Source organism: Sparus aurata, chromosome 12 (assembly GCF_900880675.1).
Source record: "Sparus aurata chromosome 12, fSpaAur1.1, whole genome shotgun sequence".
Taxonomy (NCBI): Eukaryota; Metazoa; Chordata; class Actinopteri; order Spariformes; family Sparidae; genus Sparus; species Sparus aurata.
In genome coordinates, this window is record NC_044198.1 from 28,080,469 (window position 1) to 28,097,951 (window position 17,483).

A 17,483-nucleotide genomic window follows, 5' to 3' on the forward strand; every position below is an offset into this window, starting at 1 on the left:
TTAATGATTGATTAATTGTATCAGTTACTTTAAAAGCAAAAATTAAAAAAAAAAACCCAACATTTGCAACTTCCCAAATGCTACTTCTGTTTTAAAAACTTTGATTATATTGTGTTATTATTATTATTATTATTTGGTATTTGACATTGTTGATCCAACAGAACAAGGCATTTTAATAATTTCACTATATTTTTGACATTTTCAAGATAAAACAATTAATCAATAATGATAAATGAAGTAATATAATGTACCCTCCACAATTTTGGTTTTGCAATGCAACGATTTACTTATAACACCATATAATACTCTATTATTACTTTATTGTTATTATCGTGCTTTTATGTAAATTATAATACAATTCTCTATAATACATACTTCTTAGTATTGGGATAATAATATAGAGAGTTTGTTGATTACAAACAGTATACTTTACATTTACTTGTACATTTGATACTTCAGTATGTTTAATATCAGATACTTTACGACTTATACACGATTGAGTAATGAGTAATTATCGGGCACTTTGCATCAGTCACCTGCATAAAAGACTGAATTACTAAACAAAAAAATAAATAATCTCTCAGGGGTCACAAAACATTGTGTAAAGTGCCTTTATGAATTCAATTTGAAAAACAGATATTATGAAATAAAAATGTATGATATAAAAATAAATACCTTGAAAACTGTTCAACACATTATTGTTTTATTCTACATAGATTTATCCATGTGCTAATTTAGTTTATTGTGTTTGAACACTTTGGGCCTCCGTACCTTGTGTCAGCTGTAGTTTATGGTCCTAATCAGACAGAGGAGGTAGTAATAAAGACTGTTGCCATGGTGACGAGTGGAGGAGGAGAACTGAGCGACACCAAACACGAGACAGTGATCTCATTGCTTTAATTATCAGATTATTAATGTACAGAATTTAATTACATGGCAGTAAAAACAACAGATTTATAAAACAATCTTTGTACAAGTTTGTGAGTTTTCCGTTTCTTCAGGTTATTGGTGTTTAAATGTTGCATCTCATTTTCTCACAGTCACAAAGTTCTCATGAAAAGCACGTCGGCAGCATTGATTACATTTCACATTGACTCTTTTTTTTTTCAGCTTTCTTCTACAGAAAAGGTTCCACTGTTGACCTGTAAACATTAACAGAATTACAAAAATTAAATTACTCTTCAAACACTGTAACATTCATAAGAAGCACCGAGCTCTCTCATGTGCTTCCTCCTCGCGGGACGAGACAGGAAGAGGAAGTTGTGAAGTGATGCGACTGTTTGGTTTCAGACACAAACACTTCAGCTCTCCTCCATCACAGTGACATTGTTCTTCATTAGCTGGTGACAAACTCGTCGTGTTTACGCTTTGCTCTTCGCCTTCTTCTGCAGGCGGGTCCGCGTGGGCTCGGTGAGGACTAAAGGCTCCTGGATGACCATGGCGGGGTACTTCCTGCCCAGCAGCTCCACCTCCACCTTCTGGCCCACGGAGCACAGGTCCAAAGGCAGGTAGGCGAACGCCAGGCTCTGCTGGGAGCTGTAGCTGTAGGCTCCGGACGTTGTGTTGCCAACCACCTGAAGAGAAACACCAGGGACACCGGCCGAGTGAGAACAGCCACAGAAGTAGAACATTTCACAAGAAGTTCAGCGTGTTCCTGGTGCCTGGTGGGTTCCTTTACTGATGTTGAAGGCTCAAAATGACCACTGGAGCATATGAGGACGTTGTCGTTGATTGAAAGCTTATAAAGCCAAAAGTGTGAGTCTGTTTACCTCCACAGTCACACGCCTGCCACCAGCACAACATTCCCAACTAGTCTGATGTGTGAATGATGTGTGTGGAGTGAAAACTTAGTCAAGATTAGGAGAAATGTTCCTGAAAAATAAACTGTGATTCTCCAGAAAACCGTTCAAGCTATCAAAAGAACAACACAGGCCGGCGAACTCCAAAGTCTTCTGAATCATTTAAGCTCTGAATCACTTTTCTATGTTGAGGTTTGGCGACGCAACAAAGACCTGAAGAGCATCTGAGCTCATTTCACAGAGATTTACCATCATTTCTTATGGGAATCGCCCAAAAATCAGACGGAAGTTATCGCAATAATATCCCAAAGTACGATGTATAATATAAAATATACAAAGTGCCATCTGACACTACATGATCAGCTGTTGCTCACCTTGCCGTTGTACCACACGGTCTCGTTGCCTTCGGGGTCGATGTCGTCCGTGTCCAGCGTGATGTAGGACAGCTTCCTCCTCAGGCCCTTCGCTTTAATCTCCTGGAGGGCGGCTTTGCCAATAAAGTCGGATGGCTGCACAAACACAGACGCACACCATGTTTATTCAGAACTTATCCAGAGTTAAAGAGGTTTTAATAACACATCCTGGAGACTTGCCTTGTTCAGTTTGATGAAGTAATCCAGACCAGCCTCCAGAGGATTGGTGTCGCAGTTCATCTGGAAGAGACGAGGTGATCCAATGAACACTGACATGAGAACCAACGATACCACTGTAGCTGGTTAGCTTAGCTTAGCATGAAGGTGTGTGTGTGTGTGTGTGTGTGTGTGTGTGTGTGTGTGTGTGTGTGTGTGTGTGTGTGTGTGTGTGTGTGTGTACCTCAGCTCCCCATCCTCTGAAGCCCTTCTCCAGTCTGAGGGAGTTCATGGCGTAGGTGCCGAAGTTGTCGATGCCCTGGTCCTGTCCGGCCTCCATCATGGCCTGATACACGGCCGCCATGTTCTTCTGGTCGATGTAAAGCTCCCAGCCGAGTTCACCTGAACACACGAGCATGTTTACTGTCCCTGTACGGCATCTTAAGGTCCACTCAGCACTGACAAAATACTGTTTTTCATGACTGAAACAGTAAATCCACCAACGTTCAAGGGATTTTTTATCTTTAAAGTGATTAATTGTTCTCATTTGCTCCTCTGGTTGAACATTTAACGGGACAAACGTGGTCAGTACCTGTGTAGGAGATCCTGATGGCCCTCACAGGGATGCCGGCCAGCTTGATGGACTTGCAGTGGAGAAATTTGAATCCGCCGTCGCTCAGATCCTCGTCTGTCAGTTTCTGGAGAACGTTGCGGGAGTTCGGTCCTGCGATGCCGAGCACGCCCACGTCGTCCGTGATGTTGCTGATGTCGACGTCGTATCCGCCGTTTGCAGCCTCGTCCTCGATCCACCTGGTTCACATCAGCAGAGATATAAAGTCAAGAGAAGTGCCGTAGTCCACAGAAAACTTCTGGAGCGTCAACTGAAGTATCTGGAGACTTGATTTAAAACAGAGAAACATCATCTGCATGTTTACACTGCGTACCTTTACACTGACCTGCAACTCTTCAATCAGAAAAAGTCTTACATTTGGTTAAATATCATCTGCAAGTCGAGACATCACACTGAATATGTCCCATAACTTGTCAACACTAGAGGGCGCTACACAGTCAGAAACTGTCCTCGCCTCCCTCAGCTGATTACAGCGAGGGAATGGGATGTATATTTTTAATGTCCTGCCTCCTGATTGGAGCAGACGGAGGGGCGTTGAGTTAACGGCTGCTGAGAGGTTTTAGGTTTCTGTCTGTTTCATTCAGAACAGCTCGAGCCGGAGCTGCTTCTCTGGTTCCATCATCAGTCTGTGTTTCCTGCAGTGTTGCATGACACAAACTACATAAAGGCATCATGTAGGTGAAGAACACAAACCTGCTTCTCCTGATCAGTCGTGTGTTCAGTTTGTTGCGTCTCACCTGAGGTCGTGACCCTCTGAGCCCGAGCCGGTGATGAGCAGGAACTCTCCGGGCGTCAGCTGGGTGATGGTGACCTCGGCGAAGACTCTCCCAGCGGGGGTCAACATGTGGCTGATGTTAGTGAGGCCCACCTGAACACACACAGAGGACAACGAGCCGGTCGAGACGAGCCGTTAGAGGACGTGAGGTGGATTTCAGCTGAACGCTGACGTCAGTGAAGCGAGTCGTACCTTCGGCATGTTGTTAGCGAACAGGCGGTCCAGCAGCTTCTGGGAGTCCTTCCCCTTCACGATGAACTTCGCAAAAGGCGTCAGGTCGATCACTCCCACCTTCTCCATCACCAGTTTGCACTCTCTGCCGACCGGTCCGAACCAGTTGGTGCGACGGAAACTGGGCCTGAACACAAACATGAATGATTTTCACTCGCACTTCTTATTAGCTTCAAGTCAAAGTAAAATAAAAGACCATTGTTCCGACAGAAGGACAGAACTATCATGTGTTTCTTGTTAGACTTTAAAGGTCCGGTGTGTAGGATCTGGTGACATCTAGTGGTGAGGTCGCAGGTTGCAAACAACTGAACACGCCTCTCTTCTCACCCTCCCCGACGATGGCGACAAGAAAAACACAAATGCGATATCTAGAGTCTGTCGCCACATTCACACGGCCTGCCTCTACTGCGCCTCGCCATCTGCCTGGTTACAGTCGTGGAAACGGTCGGACAGTCTAATGGTGTTCAGTCCGACAACGAAACAGATCCTTCACACGTCAAATAAAAGAGAAACGTCCCGAACTTCAACCCACAAAGAAACGCTACAAGACCCGACAGCAGTGATGGTAGCAGGTCGCGTCTTCAGCATCTTCACCGTCAGCAGGACGTGATTCAGAGTGAAACACTTTGACTCACATGTCATGTCATAGCTGTCATGTAGCACACTTATTCTGATTGCTGAAAGTGTTTTAATAACATAATGGCTATTTTTTTAAACCAACATCCAGTTGTATTATGAAATGGGACAAATAAGACATTCAGGGCTACTGTAGAAACAGACTGTAACTGTAGTGATTACACACTCATGAAAACATCACTGTTGTCCAACATTTCTGCCAGCAGATCTTTTTAAGGGACTAAGGGACTTTTTGCAATCCATCCAATTATTGTAAACGATCAGCTAAAAACTAAAGAATGTGAACCTAGAAGAGCCAAATGGAAAGTCAGTAGGATTCATCCTCTGCGGACCTCGAATGTCTGTCCAGTTTCATCTCAATGCACCGACAGTAGATGAGATGTTGAGGTCTAAGATAGTTTCATCTCTGGAGCCTGAAGACACGGCGTGACGTTTGGAAAAGAAAGTTTGAGTGTTTTATGACTGCAGCTTTGTTTTTCTTGTAGAAAGAGACAAAAAAAAAAGTTGGCACAGATTTGAGCCGACGAGTTCCAGCTGGACTCAACATCTCAACAAGTCTGCGACAGTGTGGTTTCTGAATAATGTCACGGTGACACATTCAGAGATCCTGCAGATGGCGAGGTGGAGATGTGCTGAATGTTCGCAGCTGTTCTGTTCCCTCAAGTTCTAAATGGTTCTCTTGTGCTGCTGCTCAGAGTCAGAGGAACCGTTAGACGATGTGTGTTGAGCTCGTCTGGATCAGAACATGTGCTGTTCTCTCACCCGAGAACAATGTGTTCACATATTTCCACCACAGCAATTTTTTTTTAAACGAACTCAGTGAACTCGATGAACTCTGGAGAGCCGTCACTATATCATCCTTCCTCCACAGTGGTTGTAGAGCCGGTGGTGGATGTGGTCTGACCAAAAGGTTGCAACAGCAGTTAGCAATTATAACATATAGAACAATATAAAAACAGTGTGGGAACATTTTGTTCACATGTTCACTTCTCTGCTGTTGTTCAGGTCTAAGATAGTTTCGGTTTGCATCTTTCCAAATCAAAACAACAAGATTGATAATAACTCTGCTAACTAGAAGTCTTACTTGTATCCGACATCGTCTCCGGGTTTGTAGAACCAGTGAGGTTGTTCCCAGCCGGCGTGAAAGCCCATAGACGCTTTGTCATTCAGCAGCTCGTACACGCCGCTCAGCCGATAGGTCGGCCGGCCAGCGAAGCGCTCCTCCTTCGGGTAACCGACTGCAGAGACCAGAAAAAGAGTTTAGCGACAGAATGAGAGAGGACGTTTGATTGGCCGATGAATGAGCAACGTGTTGTTCTTACCCACATTGTTGAAGCCGTAAGATTCCCGAGCTTTGGCGCACATGAAGGGCACATCTGCCCATCGGCCGTAGCGGTTGGGGTCGCATTCAATCAGGTCGTAAGGAGGTTCTCCGTTCCTGATCCAGTCGCTCAGGAACTTACCGATACCTCCAGCATGGATGACTCCATACCTGGAAATAGTTCAAGATTTGAACACTATAAATCACAAACCCACTATAACTCCATTTCTTTATCTACGTATAGACCGTCCAGAGAAGTTAAAACATGTTAGCTTTACATAGTTGAAACGAATAGCTTAAAGTAATGCCTACAGTTAGCTAAGAGTAAAGCTAACAGATAAACAGTTGAAACAGTTAGCTAAGAGTAATGCTAATGGATAAACAGTTGAAACAGTTAGCTAATGATAAAGCTAACGGATAAACAGTTGAAACAGTTAGCTAATGCTAAAGCTAACAGATAAACAGTTGAAACAGTTAGCTAATGCTAAAGCTAACGGCTAAACAGTTAAAACAGTTAGCTAAGAGTAATGCTAATGGATAAACAGTTGAAACAGTTAGCTAATGCTAAAGCTAACGGCTAAACAGTTGAAACAGTTAGCTAATGCTAACGCTAACGGCTAAACAGTTAAAACAGTTAGCTAAGAGTTATGCTAATGGATAAACAGTTGAAACAGTTAGCTAATGCTAAAGCTAACGGATAAACAGTTAAAAACAGTTACCTAAGAGTTATGGTAATGGATAAACAGTTGAAACAGTTAGCTAATGCTAAAGCTAACGGATAAACAGTTAAAAACAGTTAGCTAAGAGTAATGGAAACATGGTTTAAAATGTAAGCTGAATATAATGATAACAAATTGATAAAAAGCTAGCTAACAGAAAAAAAATTCTAAATTGTTTATCCGGGACTTAGCTAACCGATCTGAGCTAACTGATCTCCGTCCACACGTACCCGAAGCCGACGGCAGCCCAGTAGTTGCGAACTCCTTGGTGCGGCCCGACCATGGGCAGGAGGTCGGGGGTGTATGTGATTGGTCCAGACACGACGTTGATGATGTCAGCCTTCTTCAGCACGGGGACCATCTCCATGGCCATCTCCACATGCTCCATTATCCTGTCAAGATCCGACTCAAACAGCTCCTTACCGAAACCTGCCAAGAGCCAGACCAACAGGTTGAGACAAATAAAATATTAAAGTGTTGAGTGGATGGACGAATCTTTAACCATGGCGGACCGACCTGGAGGCACTCCCTCTCTGACCCAGGAGTCCTGGAGCTTCATCTTCTCCATCTTCTCATACGGGCCGAACAGCAGGCCGTCTCTCTCCTGACGCAGGTAGTAAGACGCCTCCAGGTCTCTGATGACGGCCAGCTCCTTCTTCAGAGCCTTCACCTCCGGTACCGTAGCCGTCACCACGTACTGGTGATGCACTGGGATGGTGGGGTGATCAAACCCGATCATCTTGCCGACCTCACGGGCCCAGAAACCTGAACACCAACAGATAAACACATTCAGTTGAAGTCACGAGTTGTGTGTGTTCACCAGAGAATGAAGACTTCGTCTTTATCTAATAATACTTGTTATTAAATTTACCAAACGAGCTAAATTGTTGAATTTGTGTGATGCTTATACAATCATGACTGTTCCTTCAGGCTGCACAGCTCGAACAGTATGTCCATGTTTTACTGAGCTATCATAAATACTTTATGTCTCCCAGGAAACACATAAAGTTCGATGAATGAAGCTGTTTGTTAGGGAGAAGCTTCGCCCCTCTTTCTCCATTTGTTAGGAAAGTTCATTTTCCTTCTGAACAGAAAGTCCAGGACTCTGTGTACCCCCTGAGGCTGAAGTTAGTACCTGAAGTTTTTGATTACTTTTATTGTCTTTGGATGTGTATTTCAGAGACCGATAACTTAGCAGAGTGATGGAGCTTGTAGTCCTAAAGGTCAGACATCCGTTAGCATTTTAGCACGATAATATTAAAATTCTGGAGTTTGGATTTCTTCTACAGAAGCCGTTTTTAGACAGGTCACCAAGCTGCCAATTTGCCGTCATTTTGGCGGCTCGGTCCGCGGTTTTAGACAGAGGGCGGCAAATTAGGGGTCTGTTTTGGTCCGCCGATTTTCCGCCTTGGAGGGTACACTTATTTCCGCCTCGACTGCTATCTAAAAACCAGGCGTCAATGTGCCGGCCTGTGCGTGAGGTGGGCGGAGGTGACGATGACCTGCACTGTTGTGCGACCCACAGCCGGGGAGTTTAAAAACCAGGAAACAGCTGATCACAGCAGTCAGACCATCACTTCATCCGCGGACATTAAGATGAACAACTGGACAGCTGCTGAGATCCAGGAGATGCAGCGTCTCCTCGGTCTCTGTAGCTGTTTGGTTGTGTTAGCTTGTTGTTGTGTCGGCAAGCTATCGACTGTCGCTACTTTCAAATTAAAAGCCCCCCGCTAAGAACCCAGTTCTAAACTCCAATGGGGTGCAACGTAAAGCTCTTATTTTGAAGACAGATTCGTTGTCACCGTTCACAGCCCAACTTCAAGCTTCACGTCACGTCACATGTTTACGCCTACCTCAGAGGCGGCTTTTGGAAAAGGAGGAATATTACGCCTCCGTTTAAGAAAGACAGGCCGGCACATTGCCGTCCTCACCTTGGAGTAAATGTGCCGCCCTTTCTATCTAAAAGGGGCTAGAACTACGTAATGCTCCTTTAACGCCCTGACACAGAAAAGGAAATCTGTAAAGTTGAGTTGCGTCACGCATGATGGTTGTATAACAAGTTAAACACAGTGTGGAGACTTCACCAGCAAACTGTTCGCTGCCCCGGGCCGTGTGTGCTCACAGAACACGGTTCTGTTTCAGCTCGCCTCGGGGTCGTTAGCGGATCGACAGTCTGTACGATTAAACCAGACGTTTTCTCTCATCGTGTGTCTTCTTGGAATTCCTCTCATGTCGTTGCAGCGAACGCTCTCAGTAAAACTCATGTAACCGTGAAAAGAACAGACAGGTGGATTTCACTTCACTGTAACAAAAAGCTTCAGGCCTCAACTGACTTTTTGCAACTTGGGCGCTGCAGGATATCACCTTTTTAAAGGAACAGTTCACCTAAATATGTAAATCAGGTCGTCATCTCAACACAACCGAAGCAGCTGGAGACGTGAATCACCAAACTGATCTGAAAAGATGTTCTGTACACCCTCCTGCTTCAGATGAGGTGGTGTGTAGGCACATTAACTTGTCGCAGCATGTTAGCATGTTAGCATGTGTACTTTGTTGTAAAACTACAGTATCCACACTGCTCGTCACTGTACGGCGCTGCACCCTGACTACAGTGTTTCCTTGTAATGCGCCATTTTAACTTATTTCTTTTTTAGAGTTGCTTCAGAATTTCACAGCAGCTATTTGTAATATTCCAAATAATTACTCATCATGCAATGCAAGTGCATGGTTACAGTACTTCACTGTGAAAACCTGGTGGTAGTTAACTGTCAGCGGGACAGCAGACATGCTGTGTTCTGTGTTCTGATCAGTGAAAGTGGGTCACTTAACAAAGATCAACATGAACTTTGTGCCGGCTCGGCTGCTGTGACCTGCAGCATGAGGACAGACCGGATCCTCAGGAGGAACACTTGAAATCCATTATTTCAAAATGTCGTCAATGTGTTTAATTGCACGCAAGTCTACAGTCTGTTTATGGTCAAATATATATGTTCTCCAGACGTGAACTTTATCTCGGGTTGGGGTGCGTACACAAACATTCAGATAAGGTCTGAGGCAGTTCAGGCCGGAGCCGGGCTGCAGAGGAACATGTTGACCAGACGCCTGCACACAGGCCCGATTCACCGAGCTACAGTGATGAATGGGGCGTCAACAAGCTCACAGGAATAACATGTTGTGCCTGTAACAACCAGCCGCGCTGTCAGACTGTATTCATGAACAGAAGTTAATCGCAGAGGCGGTTCTGTATGTGGAACGATCGTGCAGAGGCTGAATTAATGTGATCAAATAAATAATAATTCACATAGTCAGTTCTTATTTCTTACATCATGTCTTCCAAATAAGGCTGCAAAAACTAAATAGCAAGCATCCAGAGAAGAATAAATAGTTAACTAAATCATGTTACTGATCACATTCACAGGATTGAAACTGTTTGTTCCTCCTTCTGGTCTGAAGGCTGATATATTGAAACTGATCCTATGGGGTCACATTCCAGGAAACATGACCTTCGACCTTAATTTGGACTCGGAGAGTTATCGGGGAGTGGGGGGGGCCAGCAGTGAGGAGAGGTTGTGAAAATGAGACGCTGGCGGGACAAAAGCAGTGGTTACGGTTCTGGACACGGTTCTGTTGGGGGGCAGCAGCAGAGGGAAAGTATGCAAGTATGCAAAGGAAAAAAAGAAGTCGAGAGGAGCCGAGAGTTTATCTAAAGATGGACGGAGTTTTGCAAGCACAACAAAAACGACCACTTGCAGGCGGCGGGTCTGAAGCAATAACGCGAGCACAATAAAAGACTGAGGTTGCTGTTGCACCCTGGGAGTTTTTCTCCTCCTGCTTTGTGGGATTTTCAGGGACGAGACTTTAAATTAGCTGCTGGGTTCTTTCTGCAGACCGCAGAGAAGCTGCATCTTTAAATCACACAACAAACTGCAGCGACCACGAGTCTGAATCTACACATTACATAATCAAAAAATGTTACTCATTCATGCCAACAAACACATGTGTGATATAAATCAATCTAATGTGTCCCTGAATGCAACACGCAGCCAGAAAGCTGCGTTTCAGGAGGTGTACATGAGCTGCAGCTTCAAGATTGGATGGAGTCTGAGCTGCTGGCCTGTTTGGATTGGCTGTCGGACACAGCGAAGGCAAACCGCCAACAACACAACCGGCTCCAACCGGAGTACAGAATGTGCAGATTCAGTAAGGATATATGGAGCATTAAGATGTGAATCAGCTGAAGAACATTTGCTCTTTGTCGTCTTTACGGTGCTGTTCACAATATAAAGCTTGTGAGCGTGCGAGAACACGTTAAACATCCACATCAGCATCACCAAACATGAATTACACAGTATTAATTAGGACTGAGCTGCTGTTTCTGTTTAATTTCACCATCTGCATGTTAATTTTTTTAAACCTGACTCTTACTGACTGAGATAAAACCTGCATGACCTACATACAGATCAATATGTTACACAATCCTCCCGACAGGCAGAAGACAGACTGAAGCGAATTCCTGAATGTTGCCTGATAAACCAGCAGCAGCAGCAGCGATGGAAAGAGTCTCTGCCAACAAAATCCACCCAGAACTGGACTGACCCAGTCTGAGCCAAAAGTTTGTTTCTCTGAACTCTGCGAGCGGTGGTCTGTGTGGGCAAAGGTCTCCTGTGAGAGAGCGTCCACAGATAACAGGAAGTCTCTGCACTGAGTCTGAATCTGCAGAAATAAATTAAAGCCGAAACTTTTCGGATCTGACTAAACAAACCACCTGAGAGAAAATCCAAGCCTCGTCTCTGTTTCAAAAGATAGAAATTCAGTTTGTGACACGGTTCAGTTTCTTGAATCTGTCCAGAGTGAACCCTCTTCACAAACAAGTCAATAAAGGATCTCTGACAAAGAAAACAAACACAACATCTCTGAAGACCGTAATTAGCTCGCTAAGCATGTGAGGGTGGAGAGAAGGAGATACTGGGAGACGACAATCCTGCTTCTGATCTTCAGGATCAAATTCAAATTTTGGATTTAGAGTTTAAAGCCTGAAGCCTGTCACCATGTTGTTGCTATCTGGACACAAAAGCTGACTTTGATGCAAACATTGAACTTTCAAACCATTTACTTGTTTTAAATTTCACCAAAGATTCAAGCAGAAACATCAACAATTTCATTTTGTGTGCATTTGGACTTTCGCATCTGGATTTGTAAAGATCAGCAAATCACTTTACAGCAACGGCTTCCAGAGTTCATCCAAAATAAATACCAGCCTTCAGTTATTCAACAACAAACAAAAAAAAAAGACAGAAATTCAGTTTGACAAAAGTTCAAAGTTCAGCTTCTCAGATCCGTCCAGAGTGAAACACAACAAGTCGATAAAGGATCTCTGACAAAGAAAACAAACACAACATCTCCGTGCCAGCAGTAAGCTAGCTGTGTTATCTTTTAAATCCTGACTCCCTTTGTTGGAAATGTTCAAGTACGAACCTGTTGCATTGACGATGCGATTGGCCCGGATGGTTCCGTGAGGAGTCTGGACGTCCCACTTGCCGTCGGCGGTCGGGCTGAGGCTGGTCACCGGTGCCGGGTTGTAGATCTGCGCTCCGTACATACGAGCGCCAGCAGCCAGAGCCATAGTCAGAGAGTACGGGTCGATGTGGCCGTCGCCTGGCGTGTACAGACCCGCCAACACCTGGAAACACACAATACTACATGTGGCAAAAACGTTTCATCAGGATTGATAACGAGGACACGATTTTGTCCCGTTATTGTGGCTTCACATTCTCAAGGTTAATCTTCTTGTGAGCGTTAATGTATTGAGAAGATTTCATCGTAATCTGTCTAATATTTGATGATTTAAAAGGTTTTGGAGTGTGAAAAGTTGGCATATTTGAGGATGATGCAGGGGAACACCACAGGGTTTTTCCACTGAGGAGCATGAACGGCTGAATGTCTAATCTCAGCTTTGTGTTGGTTCTGATTAAGAGGTCTGGGAAAATCTTCTGGGGATCATGAATATCTATTGACAGACTCGTGGGAATCTGCAACATATCTGATGATTTGAAAAGGCCCGATGGTGAGAGGGGAATGTCTGAAATGGAAAAGTTCTTCCTCTGAGGACCAGGATTGAATCATAGATTCTGTAGATTTGGAAAAATTATCGAGCGAAAACAAATTTGTGGTGGTGCTGGTCAAAATGACAGGAGTTTGTTAAAGTCAGAGGTCATAATCTTCTGGGGACCACGAATATTCAGTAAAGGTTTCATGGGAATTTGCCTAAATTTGATAATAAATAAATAAATAATTTGATAATTTTAAGAGGTTTTTGTGTTTTGACATTTGTCCCAGGGGGAAAAACAAAAGGAACACCGAAAGGTGCAAAAGATCCAAAATGAAAAAGGCGTTTCCTCTGAGGAGCATGATTGAATTATTCATTGACAATGTGCTTTTGTAAATTTGGACTATTCTTGCGCGCAAACAGCAATTTCAGCCTTGTGGTGGTGCTTTTCAAAATGACAGGGGTTTGCTAAAATCAGAGGTCATAATCTTCTGGGGACCATGAATATTCCTTGAATGATTCATGGGAATTAGCTTTATATTTGATGATTTAAAAAAGTTGGCAATTCTAAAGGAAAAGAAGAATGTCCAAAACCCAAAAAATTCATCCTTAGAGGAGCATGAATGAATTATTGACAATGTGCCATCACAAATTTTGATGTTTTTCTTGTTTTGTTTTTGCACAAATGGTGATTTCAGCTCTGGAGAAAAGTACAGGGGCTGAAATCAGAAGGTATAATCCTCTGGGGACCATGAATATTCATTAAGAAGTTGACATTTCGGCCCATTGATGGCGCCGCAGCAACACTGAAAGACTGTGATGGAAAACGCTTTTCCTCTGAAGAGTAAACTTTGAGTAAAGTTTCCACGATTCACACGGACCTTGTTGATATCAAGCAGAGGGAAAAGCTCAAGAACTTTCTCCGGTCCGATCATGTACTGCTCCGTCACGTGCCAGTGTGTTCGGGTCATCTGGTACCTCATCTCATCCACCCGAGCCGCCGTTGCAGCAATACGAACGCTGCCGGGCGTATGGAGGCCCACCGCCTACAGAGAGAGGGAGGATACGAGTGATGTCACCACAGAAACCACAGCTCAGGTTATGAGAAATGAGCGAGGCGCTCACCTGTCCGGTTTCAGCCTCCAAGGTCTCGTATAACTTAATGCTGTCATAGTGGACTTTCTTGACGTTGATGCCTGGATGGTAATATGTCGTCAGACCAGCCTGAAACACAAAACAAACAGCTGATGAAGGATGACAGTAAACACACTAACACGTCATCTCTTTAGCTCCTGAATGCTTCACAGTGTTCACTAGCTGGTCGCTAAATCTGTCTGTCGTTAACACTATTAAGACCGCAGACGCAGAACCAGAACAGTAAAGTTACGGGCCGTAAAAAAACAAAACAATGAGCTGAAAGATGCTAAAATGAGTCACATCAGATCCTGTTCCGATCCGGAGACGTTCACCGACGGGAGGAGAGCTCAGAGATCTTCACTCCTGTTTATCGACCCGACTGCAGCACAGTGTTTAACGAGGTGTTTAACGAGGTGTTTAACGAGGTGTTTTAAAGTTTTATTCACGTTGTGTTTCGTCTCGTTCTCCGACTTCCTTCCTCGAGACTGGATGAAACACAACGTGACCTCGAGGACTCGCAGATTTCTCTGGTTTGAACATTGTTGGAAACATTTGGGAAAATGAAAGTACACAACTCAACAACACGTAGAACGACACTCTCTGTGTTTTTAAGACATTTCAGTGCAGAATTCTTACATTTTATATCTTTAAATTTGATAATTGCCAATAAATAAAACCTGTCACAGCTCTGAGTGAACATAGAGACTGATCCTGGTTCAGCTTGTAATCAGAGCCTCCTTCTCACTCCTTCAGTCGTTTTACTGTGTCAGGTTTTAAGTTTTTTAGGCAAATTATCCTCCTCGTGCTGTTAAACTCATGTGTTCAAAACATCTAAAAGACGCTCAGCTCTCTGGTTTTGCTGCCAAACTGTTGAAATTTAAGACATTTTTCAAATCAGTCCTCAACAACCTGAGTTCTTCCTGACAAACAGCTGGTTTCCAACACTGGGTTTTTACTTTCTCGCAGTATTTCACATTTCCGTGTTGTTTATTTGTTACGTCCCTGACGAACACACAGCAGCACGTCTGATTCTCACTACAAAGAGCACAGCTGCAGGTTTATTCTCCCATTATCTGTGTTTTTTTTCCCTTGCAGCCCCAAAAAAAAATCTACCTAAAATCCCCCGTAGGTATAAACGTCGACCTGGCCACCTGCCTGTCACCACATGCATGCTGGGATCAGCTCCATCCCCCTCCTGTACGAGGAGAGTAACTGAAGAAGGGTGCGTTCCCCCTCTGACGTGAGTATTTATAGCTTTACCATGAAGCGCTGCTGGGTGAATGAGTGAAAGTGAGTCAAGACCTTAACTGACTTGAAAACTTGTAGCAGCTGCTCACACGACGCTGCGACCCAACGCAGTAAACACCTTCAGCCAACGAGGCTGTCGAGGAAGAAGCTCCACAACACGCTGCAGCTTCACCGCAAAACAGCTCGATGAGGTTTCTTTGGTCGTTTCTCTGCTTTAAATCAAATCTCCAGCTGCTTCAGCTGTTTAGCAGAATGCTGCAACTCTGTTTTATGTTTTGTGGACTTTGACACTGAGACAGCAGCCAAACATGGATGATTGGAAAAGGGAAAAAAATTAAAGGAAACAGAGCTGAAATAAATTAATGGATCAATTTAAAAACATTTTTCGAAGAAAAACACTAAATATTCCTTCGATCGAGCTTCTGGATGGAGATGATTTGCTGCTCGTCTTTGTCTTTAATGAAACAGAATTATTTTAGTTTAGTTTTGGATTCTTGGTTGGACAAAAAGAAGCAGTTTAATAAAGTTTTTCCCAACTTTTGGAATACTTTTTATGAGATTAAAGGTCGTCATGATACCAGAATTTCAATCTTTGATTCAATAGTTGTATAAAAACACAACACATCCAACACACGTGGATATCTGTGCAGGTCGGGGTTGCAAATCTGATTGTGGTTCTTTGGACACTGTGTAGTTTTTAAGTTAGTTCGATACAATTAACCAGCAGATTAATCAGACATGGAAACATCTCGTTGGCTGCTTCTAGTCCTATGTGATGTAAACTGGATATATTTAAGTTTCAGACGATTTGACGACAAAGCTTTTGGATTTAGTGAATCATGATGTGCAGTGACTCAGGCCAGCACACGAATCGACCTGTGAATGTGTTTGAACAGTTGTTCTGTGACCCGGATCACCTGAGTCCCACTGAAAGCTTCACTGACTTCATGAGCTTCACACATTACTAAGTGGACTCTGTGAGACGTACAGCGTGCCAGGTGGATCCAGCCGTCAGCTCGGTCTTCTCCAGCAGCACCACGTCCTTCATGCCACCTTTGGCCAGGTGATAGGCCACGCTGACCCCCACACATCCACCACCGATGATGACTGTTTCCGCGGTGTCCTTCCACCTTTTTCCCAGAACTGTGGCTCCATCACTGAGGGGGGAGAAGCACAGGTGAGTGATCACAGCTGCAGCATCAGCACTGGGTTCACAGCAGCTGTCTCGCCTGCAGCCAGACCTGGTGCATCTGGGTCACCATGCTGATCCTGTGTGACAGGATGCGCGACCACCAGAACTGGACTGACTTCAATTACAGCTGCTCTGCATGAAGTCTGGCTGCGTGGATCAACCAGCTGCGCAACTTTACGCGCAACTTTACGCGCAGCTTTACGCGCACTGAGGCGTTACAGACGGCTGATTTCTAACTTCCTCACTGAGCCACTGCGACACTAACAGCGTGTTTAATGAATCCTGTGAGCAGAACTCACCCCTGCTCGGCTCGTCTCCGTGATGTGCAGCAGATGGTCCTTAAAGGAAGCCGAGCGATCGTCCGACAGGCGGATGAGTCTCTCCGCAGCTGGACGTTGATGAGGTTCAATATCCGCGACATGACTACAATTAAAAAAACCTATAAACTAACTACACATGCGACTCCGAGCACACGCTGGCCCCCTGTCACTGACCCCCGCACCGCCGTGTGTAGTCACAAATATCCCAGTTTTACACGCCCACAGGTCGAAGGACCGAAACTTTACCCGCTTCAACCCCGAGCCAGTTAACTCTTTGTGTGCCAGGACACCAAATGTAGGTCAACCTGCTGCTGAGAGCGTCTGACAGAGAGCCAGTGTGCTCAGTTAAAGGAGCGATATGTAGTTTTACAGCATTTCTATATGTACAACATCAACGAGGAAGTAACACAAACTGTTTCCATCAGTGAATAAACGAGCTGCTCTCAGAGGAAAACAAGGCCCCAGAGCAAAGGTGGCAGGGTCCGCCACATGTAAACAAAGTAGAGCAGTATGAAGCTGTCAGTTTGTTTGTTCAGTTTATTCAACATAAAGAGTTTGTTTGGTTAAACTACATATTGCATTTTAAAAAGAAGAAGTAGGAAATAAAGATCTTGAAGTTCCAGTTTGGGGGTTGATGCCGATATGACAAAGACAAAATGTATTTTTCATTTTGTTGTATTTGCTGATAGACACGTTTTGAATTAGAGATCCGTTTAAAAATGCACTTATGTGACAGAAATGTAACAACAGCAACATATTTCACAGTTTAATATTAAACTTCACTGGGAAATTAATAATTCTAAATAACCTCAATCATATTTTTCTGCATTATAATCTCTTAAAATAAAGTTTTCATATC

General features: G+C 44.0%; 1 protein-coding gene across 1 annotated transcript; it reads right to left on the minus strand.

The window, feature by feature from the left end:
* Positions 1-880: 880 nt before the first annotated feature.
* dmgdh (dimethylglycine dehydrogenase) lies at positions 881-16,825 on the minus strand. The gene is made up of 16 exons (XM_030435677.1): positions 16,604-16,825; positions 16,101-16,269; positions 13,853-13,951; positions 13,609-13,773; positions 12,157-12,361; positions 7,198-7,446; positions 6,912-7,110; positions 5,964-6,133; positions 5,726-5,879; positions 3,967-4,132; positions 3,737-3,867; positions 2,961-3,178; positions 2,613-2,770; positions 2,393-2,452; positions 2,174-2,308; positions 881-1,574 (listed from the first exon to the last, which is right to left on the minus strand). The coding sequence occupies exons 1-16, from the start codon at positions 16,723-16,725 to the stop codon at positions 1,362-1,364; spliced, it is 2,613 nt and encodes an 870-aa protein (XP_030291537.1). The 5' UTR covers positions 16,726-16,825; the 3' UTR covers positions 881-1,361.
* Positions 16,826-17,483: the final 658 nt, after the last annotated feature.